The sequence below is a fragment of the Salmo trutta genome, chromosome 2 (genome assembly GCF_901001165.1).
Source record: "Salmo trutta chromosome 2, fSalTru1.1, whole genome shotgun sequence".
Taxonomy (NCBI): Eukaryota; Metazoa; Chordata; class Actinopteri; order Salmoniformes; family Salmonidae; genus Salmo; species Salmo trutta.
This window is the reverse complement of record NC_042958.1, coordinates 61,872,844-61,900,695: the sequence shown is the minus strand read 5'-3', so window position 1 is coordinate 61,900,695 and position 27,852 is coordinate 61,872,844. Positions and strand designations below refer to the sequence as shown.

Sequence of the window (27,852 nt, the reverse complement as noted above, 5' to 3'; positions counted from 1 at the left end):
TATTTTTATCCTTTTTTCTCCCCAATTGGTAGTTACAGTCTTGTCACATCGCTGCAACTCCCGTACGGACTTTGGAGAGGCGAAGGTCGAGAGCCGTGCGTCACCCAAAACACAACCCCGCCAAGCCACACTGCTTCTTGACACAATGCCCACTTAACCCTGAAGCGCCCAGCCCACCACAAGTCGCTAGAGTGCAATGGGACAAGGATATCCCGGCCGGCCAAACCCTCCCCTAGCCCGGACGACGCTGGGCCAATTGTGCGTCGCCTCATGGGTCTCCAGGTCGCAGCTGGCTGCGACACAGCCCGGTATTGAACCAGGATCTGTAGTAACGCAGCTAGCACTGCGATGCAGTGCCTTAGACCGCAGCACCACTCGTGAGGCCCATATTTGCCATATTCTAATAATTGTTATGTGCCAACCTACCACCACAGTCCATGCCATGGTGGTGAAACTACTGTAGATCTGAAATAATTGGATGGTGAAACTTCAGCCAACCAAAAGGCGAAGAAATTCAGGCAAAAAAAACGATTCATTAGGCATTTTAGAATTACGTATGAAGTGGAGATTTATAGATACTTTATGACATGACATGCCCGTATCTAAAAAATGTGTTTTATTTATTATAATTTATTTGAAAAACACAGTTTCCATCATCATTTGTAATAAAGAAAGTTTGACAAACGAAAAATCCACCAGACGAAAAGATAAAAATGTTGTCGATCTTTAGAACATTTCTCCTATAGCTGCCATTTCTATCGCACGCGTTTTTTTGTTTGTTTGTTGCGTCATTGCTTTTGTTGAGTAAACCTGGGTGAATGGAAACCTGACTAATAAGACAGTATTGAGACGTAAGTGAGACGCCAATAAAAGTTAACATCTGTGAGGTCATGGGATGACCGTCAAATAAGAGTTGGGTGCACAAGAGTGAGACAAACTTTCTCAGCTCCTCCATCCACCTCTCTTCCGACCCTTCGCCCTCACCTCTAACTTAACCCCTCCCTATTCTCTCTCCACTCCCCCCCCATCTGAGAACAATTACACGGGCCTTCTCCTCTGAATAAATTAGGCTAATCAAGGGTCTTTCTCCTTCACATCCGTTCCTTAAATTCTCTGCACCACCCGTCCGTCGCGCTATCGGCTCCTCCAACCGCATCTCTTCCTTCCTGCACTGTCTGCCCCCTCACTTATGTAAAACACACACATACCCTCACTCACTGCACTAAGCCCTGCTAGATCCACCTCTGGGACTTATGGGGGAAGAGAATACAAGATGGGTAATATGGATGGCCGTAGAAGACTGGGTGTCTGCACATAGTTCTAGTGTTTCAGGCTATTAATGATTTCCATATGGGTCACGTAAAGACAGAGAGAGCGAGAGAGAGAGGTGAGTGAGAGAGAGAGAGAGAAGGAGCTAGAGAGAGAGGGAAAGAGAGAGAGAAGGAGTGCGTGGCGGTGTTTGCTTCAGAACTTTCTCTCACCCTCTCGTTCAGTCTTTTTATTTACAGCCTACTTTAGGAGGTTACACATCATTACCCCTCACCAAACCCCTCTATTCTGAGACTCGTGTCACATGACTTCACATGACAGCTTCGCTTGGCCATGGAGAATGCTGCTTGTCTCCAGGCAACCGTGGCGAGGCAAGCCGCATTATGGAGTGACTGCCCACCAAGACTGCCCACATGGCACATGCAGTGTGTGTGTGTGTGTGTGTGTGTGTGTGTGTGTGTGTGTGTGTGTGTGTGTGTGTGCACGTGCGAAACAGGAGGTTGTTGGCACCTTAATTGGGGAGAACAGGCTCGTGGTAATGACCGGAGCGGAATCAGTGGAATGGTATCAAATACATCAAACACATGGTTTCCAGGTGTTGCCATTCCATTCCGGCCATTATTATGAGCAGTTCTCCCCTCAGCTGCCTCCACTGGCGTGCGAGATGTGAAATGCATGCAAGCGTACTTGAGTGTCCGTGCATACTTGTGTGTGTGCATGTACAGTAGTACAGTACGTGCACAAATGTGTGTGTGTGTGTGTGTGTGTGTGTGTGTGTGTGTGTGTGTGTGTGTGTGTGTGTGTGTGTGTGTGTGTGTGTGTGTGTGTGTGTGTGTGTGTGTGTGTGTGTGTGTAAAAGCCAGTCTTCTGGAGGAGGCATCCAAACATTAAAAGATACAATATGAATCATCCCAGACTAACATCATAGAAGACTTACAGATCATTTAGTTAAGAGCAACAACAATGCACCTTATCACAAAACTTTGCATAACACTAGCGAGGTCACAATTTCAAACCCCCAGCCTTACCTGCTCAATTCAAGTGATTACATGGCTTCATATAATAGTTTGGAATTACCTTACAAATGCCAGGGACATTTAAACTCAAACCACCCATTCATAACCCAAAGAATCTGAAAACAACTGTTCAATAGATATGTAAGTGGCGCATTCTCCAGCGATTGTTGGTCCGAGTCGGAATGGAGGAATGTAGCGGTCACAACACACACCTCCATGTTCAGCGAGCGAGAAAGCCTGTTGCTATGAAACCGCCCGAGCGCAATTCAAATGGATGAGCATGGTACTCTGTGGCAATGCCACCAGTCTTTTACTGGGGGGGGGGGGGGGGAATTTAGGGGAACACTGACGCCCACACACTCATACTCACATGGCCCTAATGTACCTTTTGAAAAAGAGAGATGAGAGAAAAAGAACCAACCGTTACATGTAAGCCAGTGGGGAGTTAGGTTGATGTGAACATTTGTGATAACATTCTACTATGCCATAGTCCTCAGCAGAGTTTCAATGCCAAGTAACAACTTGACATTAAAACAGGAGCTAAAAATGTTCAACTGATTTCACAAAGCAAAACCTACGAGATCCTGCTCGTTGTCGCTAAAATTCAATGCGACAACATCCTATTTTATGACCTTGATCTGATGACAACAACGGTGGCCATTTTGAGTTCTCTCAACCATTTGAAATACCTCCTTTCTCATCACTGCCATTTGTTGCATGATCTATTTCACTGACAGAAAGATTATCCACTCATCTAGCGTGTTTTTTTCTGTTGACATTTAGAAAGTTTACCGACAATTATACTTTCATACGTTTTTTTGATCTAACAGGTACTTTACTCGCATTAAAAATGGTTGGATGGAAACATGGTTTCTGAAATTGAGACAGAAACCAAGTTAATTTCCTTTGAAGCAGAGACAATGAGGTGAATTGCTCTTCACTCACATCAGCATTGAAGGACATCTAATAATAATGCTTAGAGTGATCGTCTCCATGTAAACAGGTGAGACACATTATAAAAGCTGCCATGGTTTTGTTTAGAAATCCGGGAGAAAATAATTAGTGTGAAATTACGTCAAACACGCGGGCGCAAATAACAGGCAATTAACTCAAATAGCTTATTGTCAATCAAAACAGTGACGCGCCGAACCTGCTGGCGACTGGAGAATTATCATAATAATTCACTTACTGTTATTTATAATCTGTATGAGATTAGGAGGGATTACTGGTCAGGTTAAAACCGAATTAGCGAATTAACATCCTTTCTCCAGAACCTGATTCAGAGCCAGGTCAGATTCCTCAAGGCGGCCAGGGGCCTTATTCACAAAGCGTCTCAGAGCAGGAGTGCTGATCTAGGATCAGTTTGGCCTTTTAGATCACAATGAATAAGATTATATGGACAGTGGGGACCTGATCCTAGGTCAGCACTATTACTATGAGAAGCTTTGTGTTAGAAAGCAACAGTAGGTGGAGATCTAGCAGTTTATCTAACTGTTTAAAGCAGGTATAAATGAAAAGGACTCTGAACACAAACGACCGAAGAGTAAAACAGAGAGGAAGGGTAGGAGAGGGACAAGGAGAAATAAATAAAAAATGAAAGCAAGGGACTTACTTCTTTTGTTGGAACTCTTTCCTGTCCGCTGACCCCAGACTCTGTGAAAGAGAGAGAAAACAGAGAAACATTTGAGCACCATAGACCAGTCCTAAAAAGGATACCTAGTGTGGTCAGCAGTCAAGATGGATTCCTCTGCAGAATTTCCCCATTAGATTCAAAGAAAAGTCCTCACTGCAAAACGCAAACTCCAACCAAGTGCAATTCTGTAATCCCAAACTGTGTCAATGAAGTGTAATTCAAAGACAGAGAATACAAAACACACACAGATCACTGTGTAAATAGGTTTATATGGTTAACACCCTTGACAAGCCTTGAGGCTGAAACATTCGAACCAGTGACCTTTTGGTTAGTGTCCCAACGGTGTTAACCGCTAAGCTACCACCCGTCCCATATGTAAGCATGTCATTCAGGTAGTTTGTTTTGTTCTTTTACTTCGAAATGCAGCTGGGTTAAGATATTTGGCATTTGTTTTCGAAAATGTCAAAGAGTCGAACAGATACATCATAGTCTTGACTTGATTTTCAAGTCCCTCAGTCGAGCACCTGATTCCCTTTTTTTGTAAGATGAGCTGAAGCGCGTTTGGGTATACTTTTTCCAGATACATCATAGTGTCATGAACTTAAAGAGACTAATGACTTCAAATGCACCTCATTATGGGTAATACTACCAGGCCAGTGCAAGCTCATTAATGACAGAGTGATTGACAGACATTTGAGCAAATGGGGAGGAAAATAACAGCAACATGTGAAGCTCTCGCCCTTTCTACGATGCGAAGATCCCGGAGGAGTGGCACTCAGTGCAAACGAAGCCTACAGCCAAGTTCATTAACCTGGAGTAAGAAGATGATGTTCCCAGATACTGATCCGAGGTCCCTTTTGTGTTCTGATCCGAGATCAATGTCTAATGCCAATTGCACAGTAGAAGCCATAAGAGCTTCCAAATGTTCACTGACAGAGAAGCTACCACACTGACATGGGTTTTCAATAAAAGTCCAAAAATAGTCCTAATTCCCCTCACGTCGTTTAATCTCTCTCACAACAGGGGACATAAAAAAAAAAAACACACACATACATACACACATGGCAGCCCCCCTACTGTCCACAGCTCCAGGAGAACTCTGGGAGACACAGGCAGAGGGAGGAAGACAGACACAGCTTGTCCATAACTAGCTCCAGGCTGAGACACTTTTAGAAGACACCAGCGCAATCATCTTTTTGCATTTTGCACTTTTATTTTTTTAAATTTATGCTGAGGTAAATCTGTCTTCACACCATAGGGTGTATCACCACAGGCCTCTGCACCCCCAGTGGGGTAAGAGGAGCATCTGAACCCACACAATGGGTGGGATAAGCAGGCCCTGTCAATCACTGTTGCAATATAATTTCTTAGACTCCAATGGAATGCATTATGCAACGGGTGGGTCTAATCCTGAATGCTGATTGGCTAAAACCTCATTCCAGCCAGTGTCTATTCCACAGGTTGCCACCGGCTAAATCTATGACGTTAAAATGCCGATTTACTCTGTTCCATCTGTCTGCGCAATCCACTGTCTCATCACCCCAGCCAGGCAATTTATAAACTTGAGCTCCACTATAAAAAGCATCTAGACATTATCTCACATTTCTTTTAGACTAACTTTTCATTTTCAACAGCGGAGATTTGTATAAACCTTGCTGTTTGTCTCTCCGACCTTTGCAACATTGTTTCAATATTCAAATTCTCCTGCTGTCCTATAGTAATGACCGAGTTGGGACGAGACAGACAGGTAGGCAGCATTTCTCAGCCAGTCAAAATCATGAATCAGCTGCCATCATTTTTATAGATATATACAAACAAATGCCAATTGAAAAAAGGTCAAATGAAAGGCAGCTAATTTGCAGTCTTTCCAGCTTCAGTTTGAAGTGATTGCGTTACTGTAGCTGTTTCGTTAGCTAGCTCCTCTAAACAACAGTGTCCTGACGAGTGAGCACATTTTCTATGCCAGGCGAAATTGCGCCTCATTAGCTGATTGCTATGGATGTATCCAAATAAATGTCACTTGAAAACAGCTTAAACAAATGCAAATCCAGCTACTTTGCTGTTATTCAGGCTGCATTTTGACGTGACTGTAAGTTAGCCGTTGTTGGCTAGCTAGCAAGCAAGGGATGAGAACATTGCCAACCAGTATGGCAATGGAACATTTAGAACAAAAAGACTGGATCGCGTCCATAGATGCAGAATAAAAAGACTGAATGACTGGGTCACGTCTCTAGCAACACTAGATTTGTGTCGGGACTATATCTTGTGGAAGGATGAAATAGTATGAATAAATTATTCAAAACAACGATTATGTAAACATGTCAATCATTTTTTGAATATGTTGGTAACCCATTGTATAAAAGTGATAATGCACTCGAAGACGGTGTTTGGAAGATATATTAGCACGGTTTGCCAGCCCTCGACTTCATCTTGGGTCTAACAACACCCATGACAATATATCCTCCAAACACCCGCTTCTCGGGCATTATCATTTAAATAGAATCCAATATAATGCAATAGAATTATAATGCGATAGAAGCTCTTGGATGCGGGGAGACATTATCTTTCACTCTGATGTTGGTACATATGTTAGTATTGATTGCAAATTATAGAGTTCTGTCAGACAGTGTATGATAAATGTATGATAAATAGTAAAACACAATAGCACATTATATATCTGTTTTGTGTGCTAAAGAGAGTGTGGTCAAAAAGTGTGAAGGGCATTCCCCTTTCTGTTCGAGGCCACACATCTGCGTGTGTGTGTGTGTGTGTGTGTGTGTTCCAACTTCTGAGTCAGCCAGTGACATTTTGACCACTGAGTCTTTTTATGGAGCTTTTCATCCCAGCGCCTACGCAGTAGGGAGAAGTCCCCCATGCAATCACTATGACCTTATCCACCCCCACCACCCCCTCACTCCTTGTCAGTACACCTAGCCAGGACATCTCTGCGGAGGGCAGGTGGAAACCCATGATCCTGGAGAGTTAGTGGGGTTAAATGTAAATATTTGTAAATTGTATTTATGAAATGTAAGTGTACTTGAAATGTGTATACATGTATTTACCTCTACTATACATCGGAATGCAGAGGGTTGGAGCATGGGCTTGCAACACCAGAGTTTCGGGTTCAATTCCCGCATTCGCCACATACAGTGCCTTCAAAAAGTGTTCACACCTTTCCACATTTTGTTGTGTTACAAGGTGGGATTAACATTGATTTAATTGTAATGTTTTCTCAACGACCTACACAAAATACTCTGTAATGTCAAAGTGGAAGAAAAATTTGAACATTTATAAAAAAAATATATAAAAAAATAAAGAAAACTAAAACACGAATATATCTTGATTACATAAGTATTCAACCCCCTGAGTCAATACATGTTAGAATCTCCGTTGGCAGGTAGCGGAGGGCGGCAGGTAGCCTAGCGGTTAGAGCATTGGGACAGTAACCGAAGATTTGCTTGTTTGAATCTCTTGAGCCGTTCTACCCTTGAGCAAGGTAGTTATCCCCCACAACAACTGCTCCCCGGGTGCCGGTGATGTGGAAGTCGATTAAGGCAGCCTTATTCAGAGGGGTTGGGTTAAATGCGGAAGATATTTCAGGTGAATGCGTTCAGTTGTGCAACTGACTAGTTATCCCCTTTCCTTTTAAAAGCTTTGCAAACCTGGATTGTACAATATTTGCACATTATTCTTTAAAAAATTACTCAAGCTCTGTCAAGTTGGTTGTTGATTATTGCTAGACAGCCATTTTCAAGTCTTGCCAAGGATTTTCAAGCCGATTTAAGTCAAATCTGTAACTAGGCCACATTCAATGTTGTCTTGGTAAGCAACTCCAGTGTATATTTGGGCTTGTGTTTTAGGTTATTCTCCTGCTGCAAGTTCAATTTGTCTCCCAGTGTCTGTTGGAAAGCAGACTGAAACAGGTTTTCCTCTAGGATTTTGCCTGTGCTTAGCTCTATTCTGTTTCTTTTTATCCTAAAAACTTCCCTAGTGCTTACTGATGACAAGCATACCATGATGCAGCCACCACCATGCTTGAAAAGTGTTGGATTTGCCCCAAACATAACACTTTGTATTCAGCACATGAAGTTAATTTCTTTGCCACAGTTTTTGCAGTTTTACTTTAGTGCCTTATTGCAAACAGAATGCGTGTTTTGTAATATTTTTTGTTGTGAAGTAACTACAATGTTGTTGATCCATCCTCAGTTTTTATGTCACCATTGGCATCATGGTGATATCCCTGAACGGTTTCCTTCCTGTCCGGCAACTGAGTTAGGAAGGACACCTGTATCTTTGTAATTAATAACTTCACCATGCATAAAGGGATAGTCAATGTCTGTATTTTTGTAGATTTTTTTACCCATCTACCAATAGGTGCCCTTGTTTGTGAGGCATTGGAAAACCTCCCTGGTCTTTGAGGTTGAATCTGTGTTTGAAATTCACTGTTCGACTGAGGGACCTTACAGATAATTGTATGTGTGGTGTACAGAGTTGAGGTAGTCATTCAAAAATCATGTTAAACACTATTACTGCACACAAAGTGAGTCCATGCAACTTATTACTTGACTTGTTAAGCAAATTTTCACTCCTGAACTTATTTAGGCTGGCCATAACAAAGGGGTTGAATACTTATTGACTCAAGTCATTTCAGCGTTTCATTTTTTATTAATACAAATATATATATATATACACTGTAAACATAATACACTTTGACATTATGGGGTATTGTGTGTATGCCCGTAACACAGAATACATTTTTGGGGGAAAAAGTCGAGGGGTGTGAATACTCTCTGAAGGCACTACCCATATGTTTAAACAGTAAGTCACTTAATAAGTGTCTAAGATAAAAGTCAGTAAGATAAAAGCATCATCCCAACTTACTCCCGAGTGGTGCAGCTGTCTAAGGCACTGCATCTCAGTGCTAGAGGCGTCACTACAGACCCTGGTTCGATCCCGGGCTGTATCACACCCGGCCGTGATCGGGAGTCCCATGAGGCGGCGCACAATTGTCCCAGCGTCGTCCCGGGTTAGGGGAGGGTTTGGCCGGGGTATGCCGTCATTGTAAATAAGAATTTGTTCTTAACTGACTTGCCTAGTTAAATGGTTAAAAATAATAATACATGCTAAAACCACCATGCTATACATCTATATTACAATGGCTCACATCAAATGGACAATAGCAACAGTGAGGACTACAAGAGTTCATTTCGGACGGTCCCTCCACAGTGCTTCACTCAGTGCCCTGACTGCCACCTCTGCACGAGCTTCATTTCCTGCAGCCCTCTCTCCCTACAGCCAATTACACGGCTGAGAGTGGTGGCACTTAAAAACCCCAAAGGAGCCATGGCAAGCATCCATGCCGAGGGAACAAGAGTGTCTAACTGTCCATTTTACACAGGCGCGCGCACACACACCTCCGTAGCTCTTTTAATGGATAGTTTGCCTGGAGAATTGGCAGGTGTCAGCCTCTAAAATAGTACTTTAAGATCAATGTATGTCAGGTGTAGAACAGGTGGGGAAAGACACAGGAAAAACAATTGGGCTTTTAACAGTGGTAAATGCATTTATGCAAACATTGGCCTGTAAGTGCACTATCAAAACAAGCATATCCTTTTCAAAAAAGACAAAGACAAAGGGTAATTGATGAACAATAGTGCAGTGTCTGTGTGTGTGTGTGCGGTTGTATGTGTGTGTGTGTGTACTGACTCTGCTTGCTTGTATACCTGTGCACCAGGTGCTGTGAAATCCTGTCATGCCAACGCTAAACCACAACCTCCCTGAATTTGTAGAAAGAACCACACAAATACACACAGCTTCCCCATATCTTCGGCATACCTTCACATTTGCAACCCGACTCTCAGCAGACACATACCTGTCGCGTCCAATGCCAGCCACAGTCAAATAATTCCTTCCCCCGCCACTCTTCACTTTGCTCTCCCTCCTCCCTCGCTCCTTCTCTCGTTCTCTCTCTCCCAGCCTCAACCCTCACTCTCTTCTTCCAACGGCAGCTCTCTTCCACTTTGATGCAGTCAAATCACCGGCAGCGTTATTCACCTGTTCAACTCTTTCTCGCTTTCCCTCCCTCCTTCTCTCTTCTTCCCTCTCTACAGTCGGAGCGTGCTGTCACACCGAGGTGCCTGCTCAGAACGGTGGCTGCCACCGAGTGAGTTGTTGTACTTTAATTGTGGTTGCCAGGCGATAAGCTTCTCTCTAACTCTCTCACACACAGTGGAGGGGAGGACAGAGAGAGAGAGAAGGGAAGGGGTGAGGGAGAGAATGGGAGAAGAGGGAGGGAGAGGGGTGGTGAATGCTAATGACTGTCTCACCAGAGCCTGAAAAGGGGGAGATTGGAAAAGCTTATAGTGGATGGGGGGGGTGGCAGGTTTTGCCCCTGCGTGGAGGGAGGAAAAAAAGGTGGGTGCTAAAGTAACAGGTGCGTTTTATCACATTTACTTTTACTTTGGGTTGAGGATTTTGACACAGGAAAATCGTCATTCAGTTGAACGAGGTAAATTAGTTCACCACAGTGTTGTGGTCAGGGCTGTTGCGGTGACCGTATTACCGGCACACCGACAGTCACGAGTCATTCTGGCAGTCAAATTCCACATGACCGTTTAGTCACGGTAATTAGGCTTCTCCAAGCTCTGATGCTGCAGGTCATTAGTAGCCTACCAAACTTGCTAACTGCCTAGTACGCCGCACTCTTTTGTCCCTCTAATCAATCTGACATCAATGCAAATGTATTTGAAAATCGAATCAAACACTTAATGAGAGCCCATGAGCTCATGTTGCGCAATATTTCTATAAGCTATGCAATTAAGGAGAGAAAACAGTGATGGCCGCAAATAAAAAGAAGATCCCATCAGCTTTCTATAGGCTAGGCCTACTATATTTATTTCTCAACTTTCCTAATATTAAGCACATTGCTTATCTTTACAACAGGAGTGCAGCCTACCTGGCTGGCATGAAAATGAACCACGGGGAAAAGCGTCCTCCATTCGCTATTTAAGTGCGTAGATGACATGTATTTTTTCCCGCTGCCCCTGTTTGGATACAGAAGCATGATAATGGTCCATTCTAAATCAAAACAAATGTCACACATACACTACCGTTCAAAAGTTTTGAAAGAAAAGCAACATTTTCCTTTAAAATAACACCAAATTGATCAGAAATACATTGTAGACATGGTTAATGTTGTAAATGACTATTGTAGCTGGAAACGGCTGATTTTTAATTGAATATCTACATAGGCGTACAGAGGCCCATTATCAGCAACCATCACTCCTGTGTTCCAATGGCACGTTGTGTTAGCTAATCCAAGTTTATCATTTTAAAAGGCTAATTGATCATTAGAAAACCCTTTTGCAATTATGTTATCACAGATGAAAACTGTTGGCCTGATTAAAGAAGCAATAAAACTGGCCATCTTTACACCAGTTGAGTATCTGGAGCATCAGCATTTGTGGGTTTGATTACAGGCTCAAAATGGCCAGAAACAAAGGACTTTCTTCTGAAACTCGTCAGTCTATTCTTGTTCTGAGAAATGAAGGCTATTCCATGCGAGAAATTGCTAAGAAACTGAACTTTTGAATGGTAGTGTATATTATTTAGTATATGTAAAGACAAGATTAAATCAAGGATAGTCTGATCAGTGACAATATTAGCTGATCAGTGACAATATTATCACTACATTATATATTATCACTTATAATGCCCAGCATAAGAAACAATGCCTTTTTTTCACACACCTCATGTAGCCTAGCCCAAAGTGGCCAAATAACTTCTTAAAATTAAGCACATCAATTGCGGTCACTTTTGATAATGATCTTTTTCACTAATGGAACATTTGCGCTTATAGTCTACTACCATGTGCGCATTGCTGCTCTTATAATGTGAAGAAATAGTCTAATAGTTTATCAACATTTTAAGCTAAACATTCTGATCTGTTGCGTCAGCCACATTGCATAAAAAAGGTTTTGATGCTAGTGGTTGTATTAATATGGGATCCATCGCATCCTACAACTGTCCCAGACTATATTTGGAATATTTATTTCTTGCACAGAATAGAGTATGTCAACTTTTGTACTATGGGGGATAGTAGATTGACATATGCTAGTGCTCTTGCTGTTTGTTAAGCCTACTCATCTTGTTGGCTGACGAAAAGTAAATGTGGACAGTTCTTCCAATATCTTCAATATGCACCTCGGAATTGGATAAAGACGTGTGCAGTTGCATCCCCGATGTGTCTGTCTTCACTTGTAGCCTGTGAGAAAGACCCGATCACGTGACATAGAGCCATGTGAGTGAGAGGCGCTTTGGATTGTTCAGCACACTCAGGAAGAAGGGCACAACGCAGCACTCCGGGCCGCAAAAGACATGGATTATTTTAGAGTGCATTACGTGCTGGGGATGCCGCCGTGAAATTTGACGCATTATCAAGTGCTTATCAAATTGTGAATGAGTGACTATTGGAGTGTGTACAGCCTGCACAAAAAACAAAGCAGAGCTCATGCCTTTCAAGTGACTTTTTTCCAAATCATCATTAGTCTCATCATGCAGTCTTACAGTGTATTAAAAATCAAAACATATAGCCCAACGTTTACAGAACAACGAAAGTTACATTAATAACTCTAAATTAAGCATATAGGAATACCTAGGTTAATTACCTGTTGAGGTGTAGGGGGCAGTATTTTCACGGCCAGATGAAAAATGTACCCAAATTAAATGGGTTACTACTCTGGCCCAGAAACTAGAATATGCATATTATTAGTAGATTTGGATAGAAAACACTCTGAAGTGTCTAAAACTGTTTGAATGGTGTCTGTGAGTATAGCAGAACTCATATGTCAGGCAAAAACCTGAGAAAAATCCAACCAGGAAGTGGAAAGTCTGAGAATTGTAGTTTTTCTTTTGATTCTCTATCGAAACTACAGTTTCTGTGGGTCACGTTGCACTTCCTAAGGCTTCCATTGGCTGTCAACAGCCTTCAGAAAGTTCTTTCAGCATTCTCCTGTCACTGGGCAGATAATAGGAGCTCAGTCAATCAGTGGACTGCCTGCGGACAAAGGGATTGGATATGCGCGATCCTGCGAGTGCGCCGTTCCTTCTTTTTCTTCTTGAATGAATATGCTATTGTCCGGTTGGAATATTATCGCAATTTTACATTAAAAATACCATAAAGATTGATTTTAAACAGCGTTTGACATGCTTCTAAGTACGGTAATGGAACATTTTGACTTTTCGTCTCTGGTACCGCGCTCGCGTGTTATGCCTTTGGATAGTGCTCTGTACACACGAACAAAACGGAGGTATTTGGACATAAATATGGATTATTTCAAACAAAAACAACATTTCTTGTGGAAGTAGCAGTCCTGGGAGTGCATTCTGACGATCAGTAAAGGTAAGAGAATATTTATAATACTAATTCTGAGTTTAGGTGACCCCGAACTTGGCGGGTGTCTGTATAGCTCGCTGTGATGGCGAGCTATGTACTCAGAATATTGAAAAATATGCTTTCTCCGTAAAGCTATTTTAAAATCTGACACAGCGGTTGCATCCAGGAGTAGTCTATCTATAATTCTTTAAATAATTGTTATATATTTTGTCAACGTTTATGATGAGTATTTTTGTAAATTGATGTGCACATTCACCGGAGGATTTTGGTGGGAATACATTTTCTGAACATCACGCGCCAATGTAAAATGCTGTTTTTGGATATAAATATGAACTTTATCGAACAAAACATACATGTATTGTGTAACATGATGTCCAAGGAGTGTCATCTGATGAAGATCATCAAAGGTAAGTGCTTCATTTAGCTGTGTTTTGGGTTTTTGTGACATGTCCTTGCATGGAAAATGGCTGTGTTATTATTTTTGTCTATGTACTCTCCTAACATAATCTAATGTTTTGCTTTCGCTGTAAAGCCTTTTTGAAATCGGACAATGTGGTTACATCAAGGAGAAGTGCATCTTTAAAATGGTGTAAAATAGTTGTATGTTTGAGAAAGTTGAGTTATGACATTTTGTTGTTTTGAATTTGCCGCCCTGATATTTCACTGGCTTTGTCCCGCAGGTGGGACACTAGCATCCCACGTAGCCCATAGAAGTTAACCGCTCAACACAGAATAGTCGCATGTGCGCAATCCCTCAAATCGTTGACAAAATATTTATATTTCATTCAGCTATATTCTTCATACTATAAAATGATATAAAATAATGTCACGGAATTCTAAGCAAATCTTGTCTGCTAAATCAACTAGTGTAGCCCACAGCCATTTGGCATAGCCAGATCAAGACCTAACATAAGGACAACTCAGGGTATGCTATTCTTTTCTTCAGATCATGCTTCTTTAAACCTGTCTAAAATAAATAATGGATTTATAATGAATGTGTAAGCTATATTACATGGATTTATTAGACTTTTTAAAAATGGCTTGTAGGCTATTTGTGGAAGCCAGGAGATGCTAAATGTGTTTGTTAATTAACAGTTAATTACCATGAGACCGACAGTTATTTGCTTAACAATCGTGACCACCACAGCCCTAGTTGTGATGAAAGAAATGTCACCATGAAAAAAATGAACATTTCCCCCAAAAGGGTCGTATTTTGTCCCGTTTTTTATTAGATAACGGCACACATTGTGCCACTATTTAACTTTTATTCAGATTCAGACCAATTCAAGTGTCTGTTTCTTGACTTGCCTGCACATGGTTTCCTTTGATAGCTGTTTGGGCCCTGTCTGTTAGGTAGCCTGGTTAACACTAGAACTGCCATAGGACTATGGCCACTGACATTTGATTTAGTAAAACAATTTCAATCAATGTTCTCCGAAAATTGCAACGCCCTGCTCCTTCCCTGACTTTTCCTAAATATGTATATTTTACAGCTATTACTAACTTAAGGGGCCAAGATAAATGTGCCGAAGGCCATTGGTACCCAGGCGCTAATGTGAGCGCATCATTCAGTCTGGTTTAACCAGGCTCGATTTTGGGCCTTCTAGCTCATTATAACCAGGAAGGAGACTTCAAAACTCGCTTCCCCAATTAAACATGTGGGACCACATTTACTGTGACACCCGTCAACAGGAAATAAACAAGACCAATTAGAGTGGAGTAACAAGTTGCTGCCACGAGCATTCATAACAACTCACGTCATTTATATTTAGGACCAATGAACTTCTCTTGTCCATTTGTGTTAGTAAGCTAGATTCTAGATATATAGACAGAGAGATGAACATAGATGAACATAGAGATGTGCACCTTGCATGCCATTCAAGGTAAGTCGATAGCGTTGTATAGTTGACATGAAGAAAACAAACATAGGGTCAAATTTGGGATTATGAAACCGGTTTGACAACGTAGTGAGGGATTTAAAAGTGGGGTACAGAACACTGTCAGTTGTCCTATTTATGTTCGTATTGTTGCTTGCAGGTTCTTTTCCCCGCATTGTCAGGGGAAAGAACCCGCAAGCAAGCATTTATTTGGACAATGTATACCATGCGTATCCCATACAAAGTGGTCAGATGAAGCAAATGCTAAACTACAGGACTGTTTTGCTGTCACAGACTGGAACATGTTCCGGGATTCTTCCGATGGCATTGAGGAGTACACCACATCAGTCACTGGCTTTATCAATAAGTGCATCGAGGACGTCGTCCCCACAGTGACTGTACGTACATACCCCAACCAGAAGCCATGGATTACAGGCAACGTTCGCACTGAGCTAAAGGGTAGAGCTTTCACTTTCAAGGTGCGGGACTCTCACCCCTGAAGCTTACAAGAAATCCTGCTATGCCCTGCGACGAACCATCAAACAGGCAAAGAGTCAATACAGGGCTATGATTGAATCCTACTACACCGGCTCCGATGCTCGTCTTATGTGGCTGGGCTTGCAAACTATTACAGACTACAAGGGGAAGCACAGCCGCAAGCTGCCCAGTGACACGAGCCTACCAGACAAGATAAATGACTTATATTCTCGCTTCGAGGCAAGCATCAGCTGTTCCGGACAACTGTGTGATCACGCTCTCTGTAGCTGACGTGAGTAAGACCTTTAAACAGGTCAACATACACAAGGCTGCGGGGCCAGATGGATTACCAGGACGTGTGCTCCGGGCATGTGCTGACCAACTGACAGGTGTCTTCACTGACATTTTCAACATGTCCCTGACTGAGTCTGTAATACCAACATGTTTCAAGCAGACCACCATAGTCCCTGTGTCCAAGAACACAAAGGCAACCTGCCTAAATGACTACAGACCTGTAGCACTCACGTCAGTAGCCATGAAGTGCTTTGAAAGGTTGGTAATGACTAACATCAACACCATTATCCCATAAACCCTAGACCCACTCCAATTTGCTTACCGCCCAAACAGATCCACAGAAGATGCAATCTCTATTGCACTCCACACTGCCCTTTCCCACCTGGACAAAAGGAACACTTATGTGAGAATGCTATTCATTGACTACAGCTCAACGTTCAACACCATAGTACCCTCAAAGCTCATCACTAAGCTAAGGATCCTGGGACTAAACACCTCCCTCTGCAACTGGATCCTGGACTCCCTGACGGGCCGCCCCCCAGGTGGTGAGGGTAGGAAGCAACACATCTGCCACGCTGATCCTCAACACTGGAGCTCCACAGGGGTGCATGCTCAGTCCCCTCCTGTACTCTCTGTTCACCCACGACTGCATGGCCAGGCACGACTCCAACACCATCATTAAGTTTGCAGATGACAACAGTAGTAGGCCTGATCACCGACAACAACGAGACAGCCTATAGGGAGGAGGTCAGAGGCCTGGCCGGGTGGTGCCAGAATAACAACCTATCCCTCAACATAACCAAGACTAAGGAGATGATTGTGGGCTACAGGAAAAGAAGGACCGAGCATGCCCCCATTCTCATCGATGGGGCTGTAGTGGAGCAGGTTGGGAGCTTCAAGTTCCTTGGTGTCCACATCAACAACAAACTAGAATGGTCCAAACACACCAAGACAGTATATGCATAGTCACTTTAACTATACGTTCATGTACATACTACCTCAATTGGGCCGACCAACCAGTGCTCCCGCACATTGGCTAACCGGGCTATCTGCATTGTGTCCCACCACCCACCAACCCCTCTTTTACGCTACTGCTACTCTCTGTTCATCATATATGCATAGTCACTTTAACCATATCTACATGTACATACTACCTCAATCAGCCTGACTAACCGGTGTCTGTATGTGGCCTCGCTACTTTTATAGCCTCGCTACTGTATATAGCCTGTCTTTTTACTGTTGTTTTATTTCTTTACATACCTATTTTTTACCTAACACTTTTTTTGCACTATTGGTTAGAGCCTGTAAGTAAGCATTTCACTGTAAGGTCTACACCTGTTGTATTCGGCGCACGTGACAAATGATTTGATTTGACGTATGACTAATAAAACTTGAAACTATATTAGAACACCTTACATGTGATACTGACTGTCACACCCTGATCTGTCTCCTGTCCTTGTGATTGTCTCCACACCCCTCCAGGTGTCGCCCATCTTTCCCATTATCCCATGTATTTATACCTGCGTTCTCTGTTTGTCCGTTGCCAGTTCGTCTTGTTTGTCAAGTCAACCAACGTTTTTGTTCTCAGCTCCTGCTTTTCCCAGTCTCTTCTTTTTCTCGCCCTCCTGGTTTTGACCCATGCCTGTCCTGACTCTGAGCCCGCCTGCCTGACCACTCTACCTGCCCCTGACCCTGAGCCTGCCTGCCGACCTGTACCTTTGCCCCACCTCCGGATTGTTGACCTCTGCCTACCCTGACCCTGAGCCTGCCGTCCGGTACCGTTGCCCCACCTCTGGTTTCCTGACCCCTGCCTGCCTTGACCTGTCTATTGCCTGTCCCTGTTGGGATATTAAACCATTGTCAATTCGACGTGTCTGCATCTGGGTCTTACCTTGATTCCTGATAGACTTGACTATATGGAGGCATAATCTTTCCCTAGGAAACCCACAACAATGACTGGTGATCCCCACTCCTGTATACATATTTATCTCACCCACATTGCCATCTGGCATGGTTTTTCAATTCAAACTAAACTTAGCATTGACCATTCACAGAATGTTTTTGAACCAATAAAAAATGGATGCTATTTGGATGAGAAAAGGACCACCACTTATTTGGAATAGATCTCTGCCACCCCCAGAAAGGCATTCCTCAGGGAGCCAATGACAGAGCCACGGAGAGCTGACGGAGCCACGGAGAGCTGTAGAGCCCCCCCCCAGAAAACTGCTGATGCACAACCAAATTTCTAAATTGCACGTTGTGTATTCTACTATTCTAAATAACAGGTGGGGATCCCGTAGAGGCTGCGGGGTCCTAAACGGCCGATAACGTCGCTTATGCCAACAAATGGCACTGTGTGTGTGTGTGAGTGTGTGAGTGAGAGAGGAGTGTGCGAGTGTGTGATGATCAAGTATGACACCCTGCCAGCCCCAGAAAGATCAAGAAAGAGGAGAGAGAGAGGCAATGTAGCAGAACAGACGTTATCAGGGCTAGCCTATCACCACAGAGAGCATACACCGCACAAGTGACCCAAATTAGCCCACACTACTTTCTGCCCAACGCTAATTGCCGTGAGCGATGTTGATGATGCATAAGAAGTAGTGGCAGCGAGCCGAGCTGAGCCCAGTGACTTCAGTCACACAGCAAAGAGTGACAGGACCTGAGGGCTAAGACTAGCACCAGGGCTAAGGGGTTAAATGGTGTTATTCCAGGTTCAAGCCTTCAACCTATTAGAACTCACTCAAACAATCCATTGAATTGTATATTTATACTGTATAACGTTTTGTGTTTAACTACAGTATTGGTATTGGTGTTCGTATTGTGTTATTTGAAATGCCTCTGTACTTGTTTTTCTGACTTCTCTTGCTGAATCCAAGTCTCCCCACCAAAAAAAGGGATTTATCCTGATTAAATCAGAATCACACAACGGTGGTTTCAAATGGTGTGACTCACCAGCTGGTCACAGGAAGTCTTAGTAACACTGTCCAGAGAAACCCACAAAGGAGAGGACATTGGGGGGGGGGGGGGGATGGACGGACGACAGAATGCAAGAATATCAGAATGCCACATGGTGTGGATGTGGGTAAGTCCCAACTTCTTCTAGCTTCCTCCTCCCTTGTACCCTTCCGTTTTGACATTTGCAGACCCACAGTTGTGTTCGTCAAAGACGTATGAGAAAATCAACTCAGCGGCCGTGACACAGCTTCTTTTCATTGAACTGTATGCCCTCTGTGACTAGGTGCGAGTGTGCATGACTAGGTGCGAGTGCGAGTGTGTGTGTGTGTGTGTGTGTGTGTGTGTATTACTCATAGTCAGAGTAAATGTCAAGCATACCAGCACTCTAATGAAAAGGCATACCAAGGTCATCATCATTTGAATCCATTTCTTCACCGGATATGAAAACTGTAGCGGAAAAGACATCGAAGAGACACCAGGAAGACGACGGAAATTGAAATCAACAATTCCGGGAAGGAAGAATACGTGTTGGGGAAGGATATGTGCCGTAAATCAGCCCACAGGGGTTGGCCTGCCAGGGACCTCGGAGAGAGAATGCCAGGAGAAGTAGTTCCCACTGGCATCACCAGGAAGATGACATCCTCTATCCACCAATCAATCAGTAGCTCCTGGCCATGTCCGGGAATCCCAGAGCTCCCAGCATGCTCCGCTGAGGCGCAGCGGCGTGGGGTAGCGGGGCGTCTCGCACACCTGTCAGTCAGTCAGCAGGTAGAGGGAGAATGTGGTGGCGGTTATCTAATAATTCACACACAGACACACACACACACACTTTCATTTGGTTTCTTAGAAGCCTCTCCCTGGGTTACCAGTGGCCTTTCGGGAGCTGCTCTCCTATGCACAGTCCCTTAGGAAGAGATTATGACAGACAGCCCCAGGACACTCTCTCACACCTAAGCTTCTAAATGTTAAGGGGGTTTAAACAGATCCCTGTTCCGTTTCACAGACAGATAGGGGCAGCCTGTTCCCAGGTTTCTTTAGGCTGTTGGATCATCTCTTATCGTTTCGTTTTGACAACAACCAGGTCACGGTTCGGGTAGGATTGATACCAGCTGAACTGACGAAACTAAACAGTTACAGTATAGCCAACTCCTGGTTTATGCAGTGGTTTGGTTCGGTTTTGAATGCATGCAAATATCCAGAGCAAGTTGAATGTAGTATTTTGGGACTGGTCAGAGTACAAACTTGTTTTATTGTCACTTATACAGGATAGGTGCAGTGAAATGTGTTGTTTTACAGGGTCAGCCATAGCGTTACGGTGGCCCTGGAGCAAATTAGGCTGAAGTGCCTTGCTCAAAGGCAGCGACAGGTCTTCCACCTATTAGCGGTCTACAGCATATCTGTAGACTGCTGAGCTAATACACATCTAGCTGAAGGGGAAGACTAGCTCTCTTGAGGTTTTTAACGGGTCTTAACTTTAGAGAGGTGTGACTTTTATGTTGTTTAGGTCTCTCTTATGCCCTCTTGGTCAGCCCCTCATACTTAGGTATACGTTATATTTACCACTCAATCTTTGGCGATAGACAGTTAAGCTGACGTGGATGGGCCACCTGCTCCGTGTTGTGTTAAGACAGACAGCACACTACGGCGATAAACAACCGATAAACAAGTCAACTGGTGCCTCCCAAATAGATGCGCTGGTAGAGAGATGGAGAGGGAGAGAATAAAAGAGAAAGAACATAAATTGAGAGACAAGCATAGAGAAAAACAGTTACTGTGAGTGTGCGTCAAAGAGAGAGAAAGAGAGAGAGAGAGAGAGAGAGAGAGAGAGAGAGAGAGAGAGAGAGAGAGAGAGAGAGAGAGGAGAGAGAGAGAAAGACAGACGGTTGGTGTGAAAGTGATTGCTGTAGGCTACAGTCAGTGTCGTGCTTTGGCAAAGCTGGTTCCTGATGCCGAGTCAATAAAGCCTGTTTGAATGTGAACTTGAGAGAGAGTGGGATGGACAGAGAGATAGATCAGGAAGGAGGGGGGCCATGGAGGGGCTTCAGAGGCTATCCTCTCACACTGTGTGATCTGGACATTTGTTTGAGCATTTATCGGCTAACGGGTTAGCCGCTAGTAGAATCTCTGATTGTCAAGTGGCACCAACAAAAACGGCATCTTTTAATTGTATGTCTTTTCATGGTACTCTTACTTTTCCAAGATCACTCCTTTAAGACTTAATTGCCATTTCAGTTGCAAAAGCAACACAGATGATTTGCGTGTATGTGCACACACGCGTTTGTGTGCAGTGTGAAGGAACCAGTGTCTGATTTAACGAGAGAGCGGCGGAATCTAAGGAGGGTGGCGGTGGGGGCATGAGAAGACGTGGCTTCTTGCGGGCAGAGTTTCTCTCTCTTTTAATTCTTTTTCCAACGCCCCACTAGACAGGGAGAGTTAATAGGGCTTTAAACAGCCCTGAGCGAAACATCGGAGACTTGGACACACGGCCCACCATATCCTATCCCCCCCGCCCTGCCCTCTCACTAAAAGAGGAAGTCCAGACAGACACTCAGTTCACAGTCAGGTAATGGCATGATAGAGGAAAGGGGGAGAAGGACGGAATTAGTCAGAAAGAGACAGAGGATGGGGCAAAGAGATAGTAGATGGGCAGACGGACGGACAGATGGAAGTGTGTCTTCAAAATCAAATATGATCCAGTCGCAATGCTCAGTTCCTGTCTGTCTGTCTGTCTGTCTCGCTTTGCTAGGTGTGTAGTGGTGGGTGTGTTGCCTTCTCAGTTTTTTTCCTTCTCTTTCTCTCTGTACAATCCATACTCTCTCTCCCTCTCTATCTTTAGCTCTTGTCTCTCTCTCTCTAGCTCTCTCTCTCTACAATGTCATTATTTGGATTGGATTCCCCCTCCCAAGTTTTGTGGTTTGGGGTGAAAGGGGCCAGAATATGAAACATAAATCAACACTCAGAAGGGGGGACGCAAATATTACCCATAAATCAGTTTGGCGGAGCCACCTACAATCATACTAATAGGGCTGGAAGACGTGCTGTCATCCAAACCATGATGTCACCCCCGCATGAGGCCTTGCGAGTGTGTGTGTGTGTGTGTGTGCGGTGGTGGGTCTCTACGTACGTGTCTGTGTATGTGTGTGTCTCTGTCTGTCTATAGGGGTTTGTGTCGGTTTCTGTGATTAAGGGTGGTCTCTATGTGTGTGTCTGTGTGTATGTGGAGGAGTTTCTGAGTGTGTGGGTTTGTGTGTGTATAACTGGGGTCTGTATGTCTATTTGTGCGCATGCATGTGTGTGTGTGTGTGTGTGTGTGTGTGTGTGTGTGTATTCTGTGGTTTGTACTGGCTTACAACGAGTGTGGCATTCCATCGAGAAAATCTAAACAAGTCGAGTGGTTTAAGTCTGTGTGACTCGTTTTTCCCACAATGGCATTCTTGGACAATTGAAATGATTGAAGGGACACAAAAGGTGACACTCATTGCCAATTACATCTTTGAATAGGGACTAATTGAGAAATAATTATATTTTGTTTGAACAATTAGATCAATCATCACATAATCGTTCTCTTTAGTTTTGTTCCCAACACTTTCTTCCGAATACAACAGGTGTTTACTTTACCGTGAAATGCTTACTTACGAGAGCCCTTTTCACAACAACATTTAAAAAGTATAAAACATTTGCAAAAAATGTAATAGGAAACAGTAACACAATAAAAGAACAAAAACGAGACGATATACAAGGACTATCGGTAGCGAGTCAATGTACAGCGGTACGAGGTAGTTCAGTTAATTTAGGTAATATGTACGTACAGTACATATAAGTGACCAGGCAATCAGGGTAGATAATCAACAGAATAGCAGCAGCATATGTGAAGAGTTTGAAAGTGTGTATGTGTGAGTTTGTATGGTGTCAATATGCATGTGTGTTTTGTGTGTGTGAGAGCATATGTAGTGTGTGTGGGTGTATGTGTGTGTTGGAGTGTCAGTGTAGTATGTGTGAGTGTTTGGGTAGAGTCCAGTGAGTGTGCATAGAGCCGGTGCAAGAGAGTCAGTGCAAATAAACAAGAGGTCAATGTAAATAATCCAGGTAGCCATTTGATTAACTGTTCAGCAGTTTTATGCCTTGGGGGTAGAAGCTGTTCAGGAGCCTTTTGGTCCCAGACTTGGCGCTCCAGTGCCACTTTCTGTGCGGTAGCAGAGAGAACAGTCTATGACTTGGATGGCTGGATTCTTTGACAATTTTTAGGGCCTTCCTCTGACACCGCCTGGTACAGAGGTCCTGGATGGCGGGAACTCTGCCTCAGTGATGTACTGGGTCGTGCGCACTACCCTCTGAAGCGCATTACGGTCAGATGCCAAGCAGTTGTCATACCAAGCAGTGATGCAGCCAGTCAAGATGCTCTTAATGGTGCAGCTGTATAACTTTTTGAGGTTCTGAGGGCCCATACCAAATCAGCCTCCTGAGGTGGAAGAGAAGTTGTCGTGCCCTCTTCACGATTGTGTTGATGTGTTGGAACCATGACAGGTCCTTAGTGATGTGGACAACGAGGAACTTGAAGCTCTTGACCCGCTCCACCACAGCCCTGTCGATTTGAATGGGGGAGTGCTCGGCCCTCCGTTTCCTGTAATCCACAATCAGCTCCTTTGTCTTGCTGACGTTGAGGGAGTGGTGTCCTGGCACCATATTGCCAGGTCTCTGACCTCCTACCTTTAGGCTGTCTCATCATCTTCGGTGATCAGGCCTACCATCGTTGTGTCATCGGCCAACTTAATGTTGTGTTCACGGGTGAACATGGAGTACAGGAGGGGACAAAGCATGCACTCCTGAGTGGCCACCGTGTTGAGGGTTAGCGTGGCAGGTGTGTTGTTGCCTACCCTCACCACCTGGGGTTGGCCTGACAGTCGAGGATCCAGTTGAGGGAGGTGGGAGGTGTTCAGTCCCAGGAGCCTTAGATTAGTGGGGGCTCTATGGTGTTGAATGCTGAGCTCTAGTCAATGAACAGCATTCTCACGTAGGTGTTCCTTTTGTCCAGGTGGGAAAGGGCAGTGTGGAGTGTAATAGAGATTGTGTCATCTGTGGATCTGTTGGGGTGGTATGCGAATTGGAGTGGGTCCAGGGTGTCTGGGGTGTCTGGTTGATGTGAGCCATGACCAGCCTTTCAAAGAATTTCATGACTACAGATGTGAGTGCTATGGGATGAAAGTCATTTAGACAGGTTACCTTGGCGTTCTTAGGCACAGGGACTATGGTGGTCTGCTTGAAATGTAAGCATTACAGACTGGGTCAGGGATATGTTGAAAAACGTAATTGAAGACACTTGCCAGCTGGTCAGCGCATGCTCTGAGTACGTGTCCTGGTAATCAGTCTCACCCTGCGACCTCGTGAATTTTAACCTGTTTAAAGGTCTTACTTACATCAGCTACAGAGAGTGTGATCATACAGTCATCCAGAACAGCTGGTGCTCTCCTGCATGATTCTGTGTTGCTAGCCTTGAAGTGAGCATAGAAGGCATTTAGCTCGTCTGGTAGGCTTGTGTCACTGGGCATCTTGTGACAGGGTTTCCCTTTGTAATCCATGATAGTTTGCAAGCCCTGCAACATCCGACGAGTGTCAGAGCCGGTGTAGTAGGATTCGATCTTAATCCTTTATGGACACTTTGCCTGTTTGATGGTTTATCGGAGGGCATAGCAGGATTTCTTATAAGTGTCCGATTTAGTGTCCTGCTCCTTGAAAGTGGCAGCTCTAGCCTTTAGCTCAGTGCGGATGTTGCCTGTAATCTATGGCTTCTGGTTGGGACATGTATGTACGATTACTGTGGGGACGACGTTGTCGATGCACTTATTACTGAGGCCATCAGATGAATCCGGGAACATATTCCAGTCTGTGCTAGAGAAACAGTCCTGTAGCTTAGCATCTGCTTCTTTGGACCACTTCCGTATTGAGCGTGTCACTGGTACATCCTGTTTCAGTTTTTGCTTGTAAGCAGAAATCAGGAGAATAGAGTTATGGTCAGATATGGTCAGCTTTGTATGCATCTCTGTGTGTGGAGTAAAGGTGATATAGACTGTTTTTTGCATCTAGTTGCACGTGACATGCTGGTAGAAATGAGGTAAGACGGGTTTCAGTTTTCCTGCATTAAAATCCCCAGTCACTAATAGCGCCTCATCTGGGTGAGCATTTTCTTGTTTGCTTATGATACAGCTTGTTGAGTGTGGTCTTTATGCCAGTATCGGTTTGTGGTGGTAAATAGACAGCTATGAAAATATAGATGAAAACTCTCTTGGTAAATAGTGTGGTCTACAACTTATCATGAGGTATTCTAACTCAGAAGAGCAGAACCTCGAGACCTCAATATTAGAGATTGCGCACCCGCTGTTGATAACAAAGAGACACACAACACACCCTTTGAGTTTACCCAATGCTGCCGTTCTGTCCTGGCAATGTATAGAACAAACAGATAGATTTATATTTTCCATGCACTTGTTCAGTCACGACCCTCTGAGAAACATAGCATATTTAAGTTCCTCAGATCACGTTGATAGGATAGTCTCGAACAGAGCTCGTCCAGTTTATTCTCCAGTGATTGGACGTTCGCCAATAGAACAGACGGTAGATGCAATACGGATCTCTACATGCAATAGATGACAGTTAATTCACTTGCTTATTTCCTATTGTTAGGGCCCTAAGTTTGAAAGGAATCACCCTTATCAATAAATAAAACAGGACCACGTCTACGGATCTCTAAAAACCAAGCTAGAGCCTGTGATTATGACGCCATGCAGCGGCTGAAATTTTCCAGACCATAGACCAGTGATTTCCCTCTTCCTCTTTTAGGCTCCAGTCTCAAAAACTATTCTCTCCCTCACACACTCTAACACTCTCCCACTCTCTTGACATCAGCAGCTCATCACTTTCAAATTAGTCAATAAGCTCACTCAGTGACAATGACCTGGCCCTTGATGCCCCACCAGTGTGTGTGTATGCGCTCGTACGTGCCTGTCTGGAGTGGTCTCACCCTCACACTTCAGAAATAGCCCCATCTCATCCCTGACCTAAGACAGTGAGACAGGATGTAGGAGCTGAATGGAGTATATCCTCATCTGACTCATTGAGAAAAAACACTGGCGACTGTCATACAGTAAGTACAGCGTAACGTCATGTCACCTGTTGAGAGGCTGTCCCAGTTCCTCTCTATGGCTAGTCCTTGATATGCCCTTCTGCTTTGACCGTTTCTCCTATTTGCTTGGAAACGCTATGGTAGGATAAAGACATTAGAACGATACGAAGCCTTTGAAATTCATTCTGTCTTATCATCTCATAAGGTGTATCCGCTGACATGAACACATACACACACAGGCGCGGATGCACGCACGCACACACACACACAAACCAAAGTAGGCCTACAGTGCATACGAGAAGCAAACAGATAAATCACACACACTCACTCTCGCTCTCTCTCTCTACCTTCACAAGTCAATGGCAGAGCTGTCAAATATTTTCCCTCATTAGTTTTACATTTGCCATCCAGACATTACCGTGGGTCCTGCTTTTAATCATTGGAGAAAGCAGCACGGCGGTTGATGTTCCCTTTGATGTTCCCGTGGCCGCCAGTAGAGTGAGCGAGGCGAATGTCTCTCACTGCAGATAGCAGTCTGTCTGTGTTACTGTTAGCACTGTCTCATCGCTTTCCATGTGTCATCACACACACACACGTCACTTCACACCATAACACACCGCTTCACACACACACACACACCGCTTCACACATACACACACACACACCGCTAACAGTACAGACTTGTGACTGTCATCCAGATAAGGCAAAGAGTGGGACACACACACACACGGAGTGGGATACACACATACCCTCGCATACAAACACACACACACACACACACACACACACACAATCTCGCATACACACAATTAATGGGATAGCCATATCCCTACGCAATCGCCAAAGAAAACGCCATACCTGGCCATACCTGCAGCAACAGAGATATGGCTGGCCCTTTTAATTATGGCGCCTGGAACCGTCTGTGTTACATATTTTAGCCGTATGTTAGCTGTTAGTCAAACTGCGCAAAAGTAAACCGAAACTAACATTGACGGTTCATTTTAGGAATTAATAATTAATACAATACTTTTGTCACATTTACATAACATTTAGCAAAACAAGTGCCTAGCACTGGGATTGAACCCGCAATCCTCGGAGCGGTAATAGGCACTCGCGTTGCCCCTAGTGGACAGCGGGAAATTGCCATGGAAATAAAATGCCACCCCATGCCGTAATTTCACCATTTCAAACATGCCTAAACACGCCATAATTCTGCCATGTCCACACCAGTTAGATACTGACATTGTAGGGTATCCAGTGCAGAGGTTAAAGTCTGAGCTATATGAGTCAGAATCAAACCGATTCAAAGACATTACATATAGAAGTCCAAGAGAGAGAGAGGCTGTCAACTGTTCCAATGAATCCATCCATCCATCCGTCCAGACAACCAAAGTACCAAAGAACAGGCATTGGCTGCTGCCTCAGTCTGAGGTTCGAGCTCATGTTGCCTGTTGAGGCTTTGGCTAGGGTGGGCTCGGAATAGGCTGGGCTGGGTTGGTGGCTGGCGTACAGGGATTTGTGGGGAGGTGGGGAGTGTGCGTGTGCATGGTCTCTTTGCTGCTTGTACGAATACAGGCTGTGGTGGAATGTTTCCGTGAGTATGCGTGCACATGTGAGTATGCATGTGGAGGGTGTAGATGTGTGTATGTGCGCGTGCATGAACATGTTTGTGCGTGTGTGTGTGTATGTATATGTGTTCTGGAAAAGTCCTTTTGCGGGTGGGGGGTAGCTACAGTAGAGACAGTCTTCAAATGAAAATTAACAGGAGCAGAGAGAGAGAGAGAGAGAGAGAGAGAGAGATGGCAATAATAAGCCTATGG

The 27,852-nt window shown here is 44.1% G+C and overlaps 1 protein-coding gene across 2 annotated transcripts in view; it reads right to left on the bottom strand.

The window, feature by feature from the left end:
• ankfn1b (ankyrin repeat and fibronectin type III domain containing 1b) overlaps window positions 1-27,852 on the bottom strand; it is a 293,724-nt gene that overhangs the window by 85,865 nt on the left and 180,007 nt on the right. For both annotated transcript variants that reach the window (XM_029710105.1, XM_029710113.1), the window contains one exon: window positions 3,898-3,938. In XM_029710105.1, the coding sequence (XP_029565965.1) occupies window positions 3,898-3,938 (41 nt within the window). The remainder of the gene's footprint in view (window positions 1-3,897; window positions 3,939-27,852) is intronic.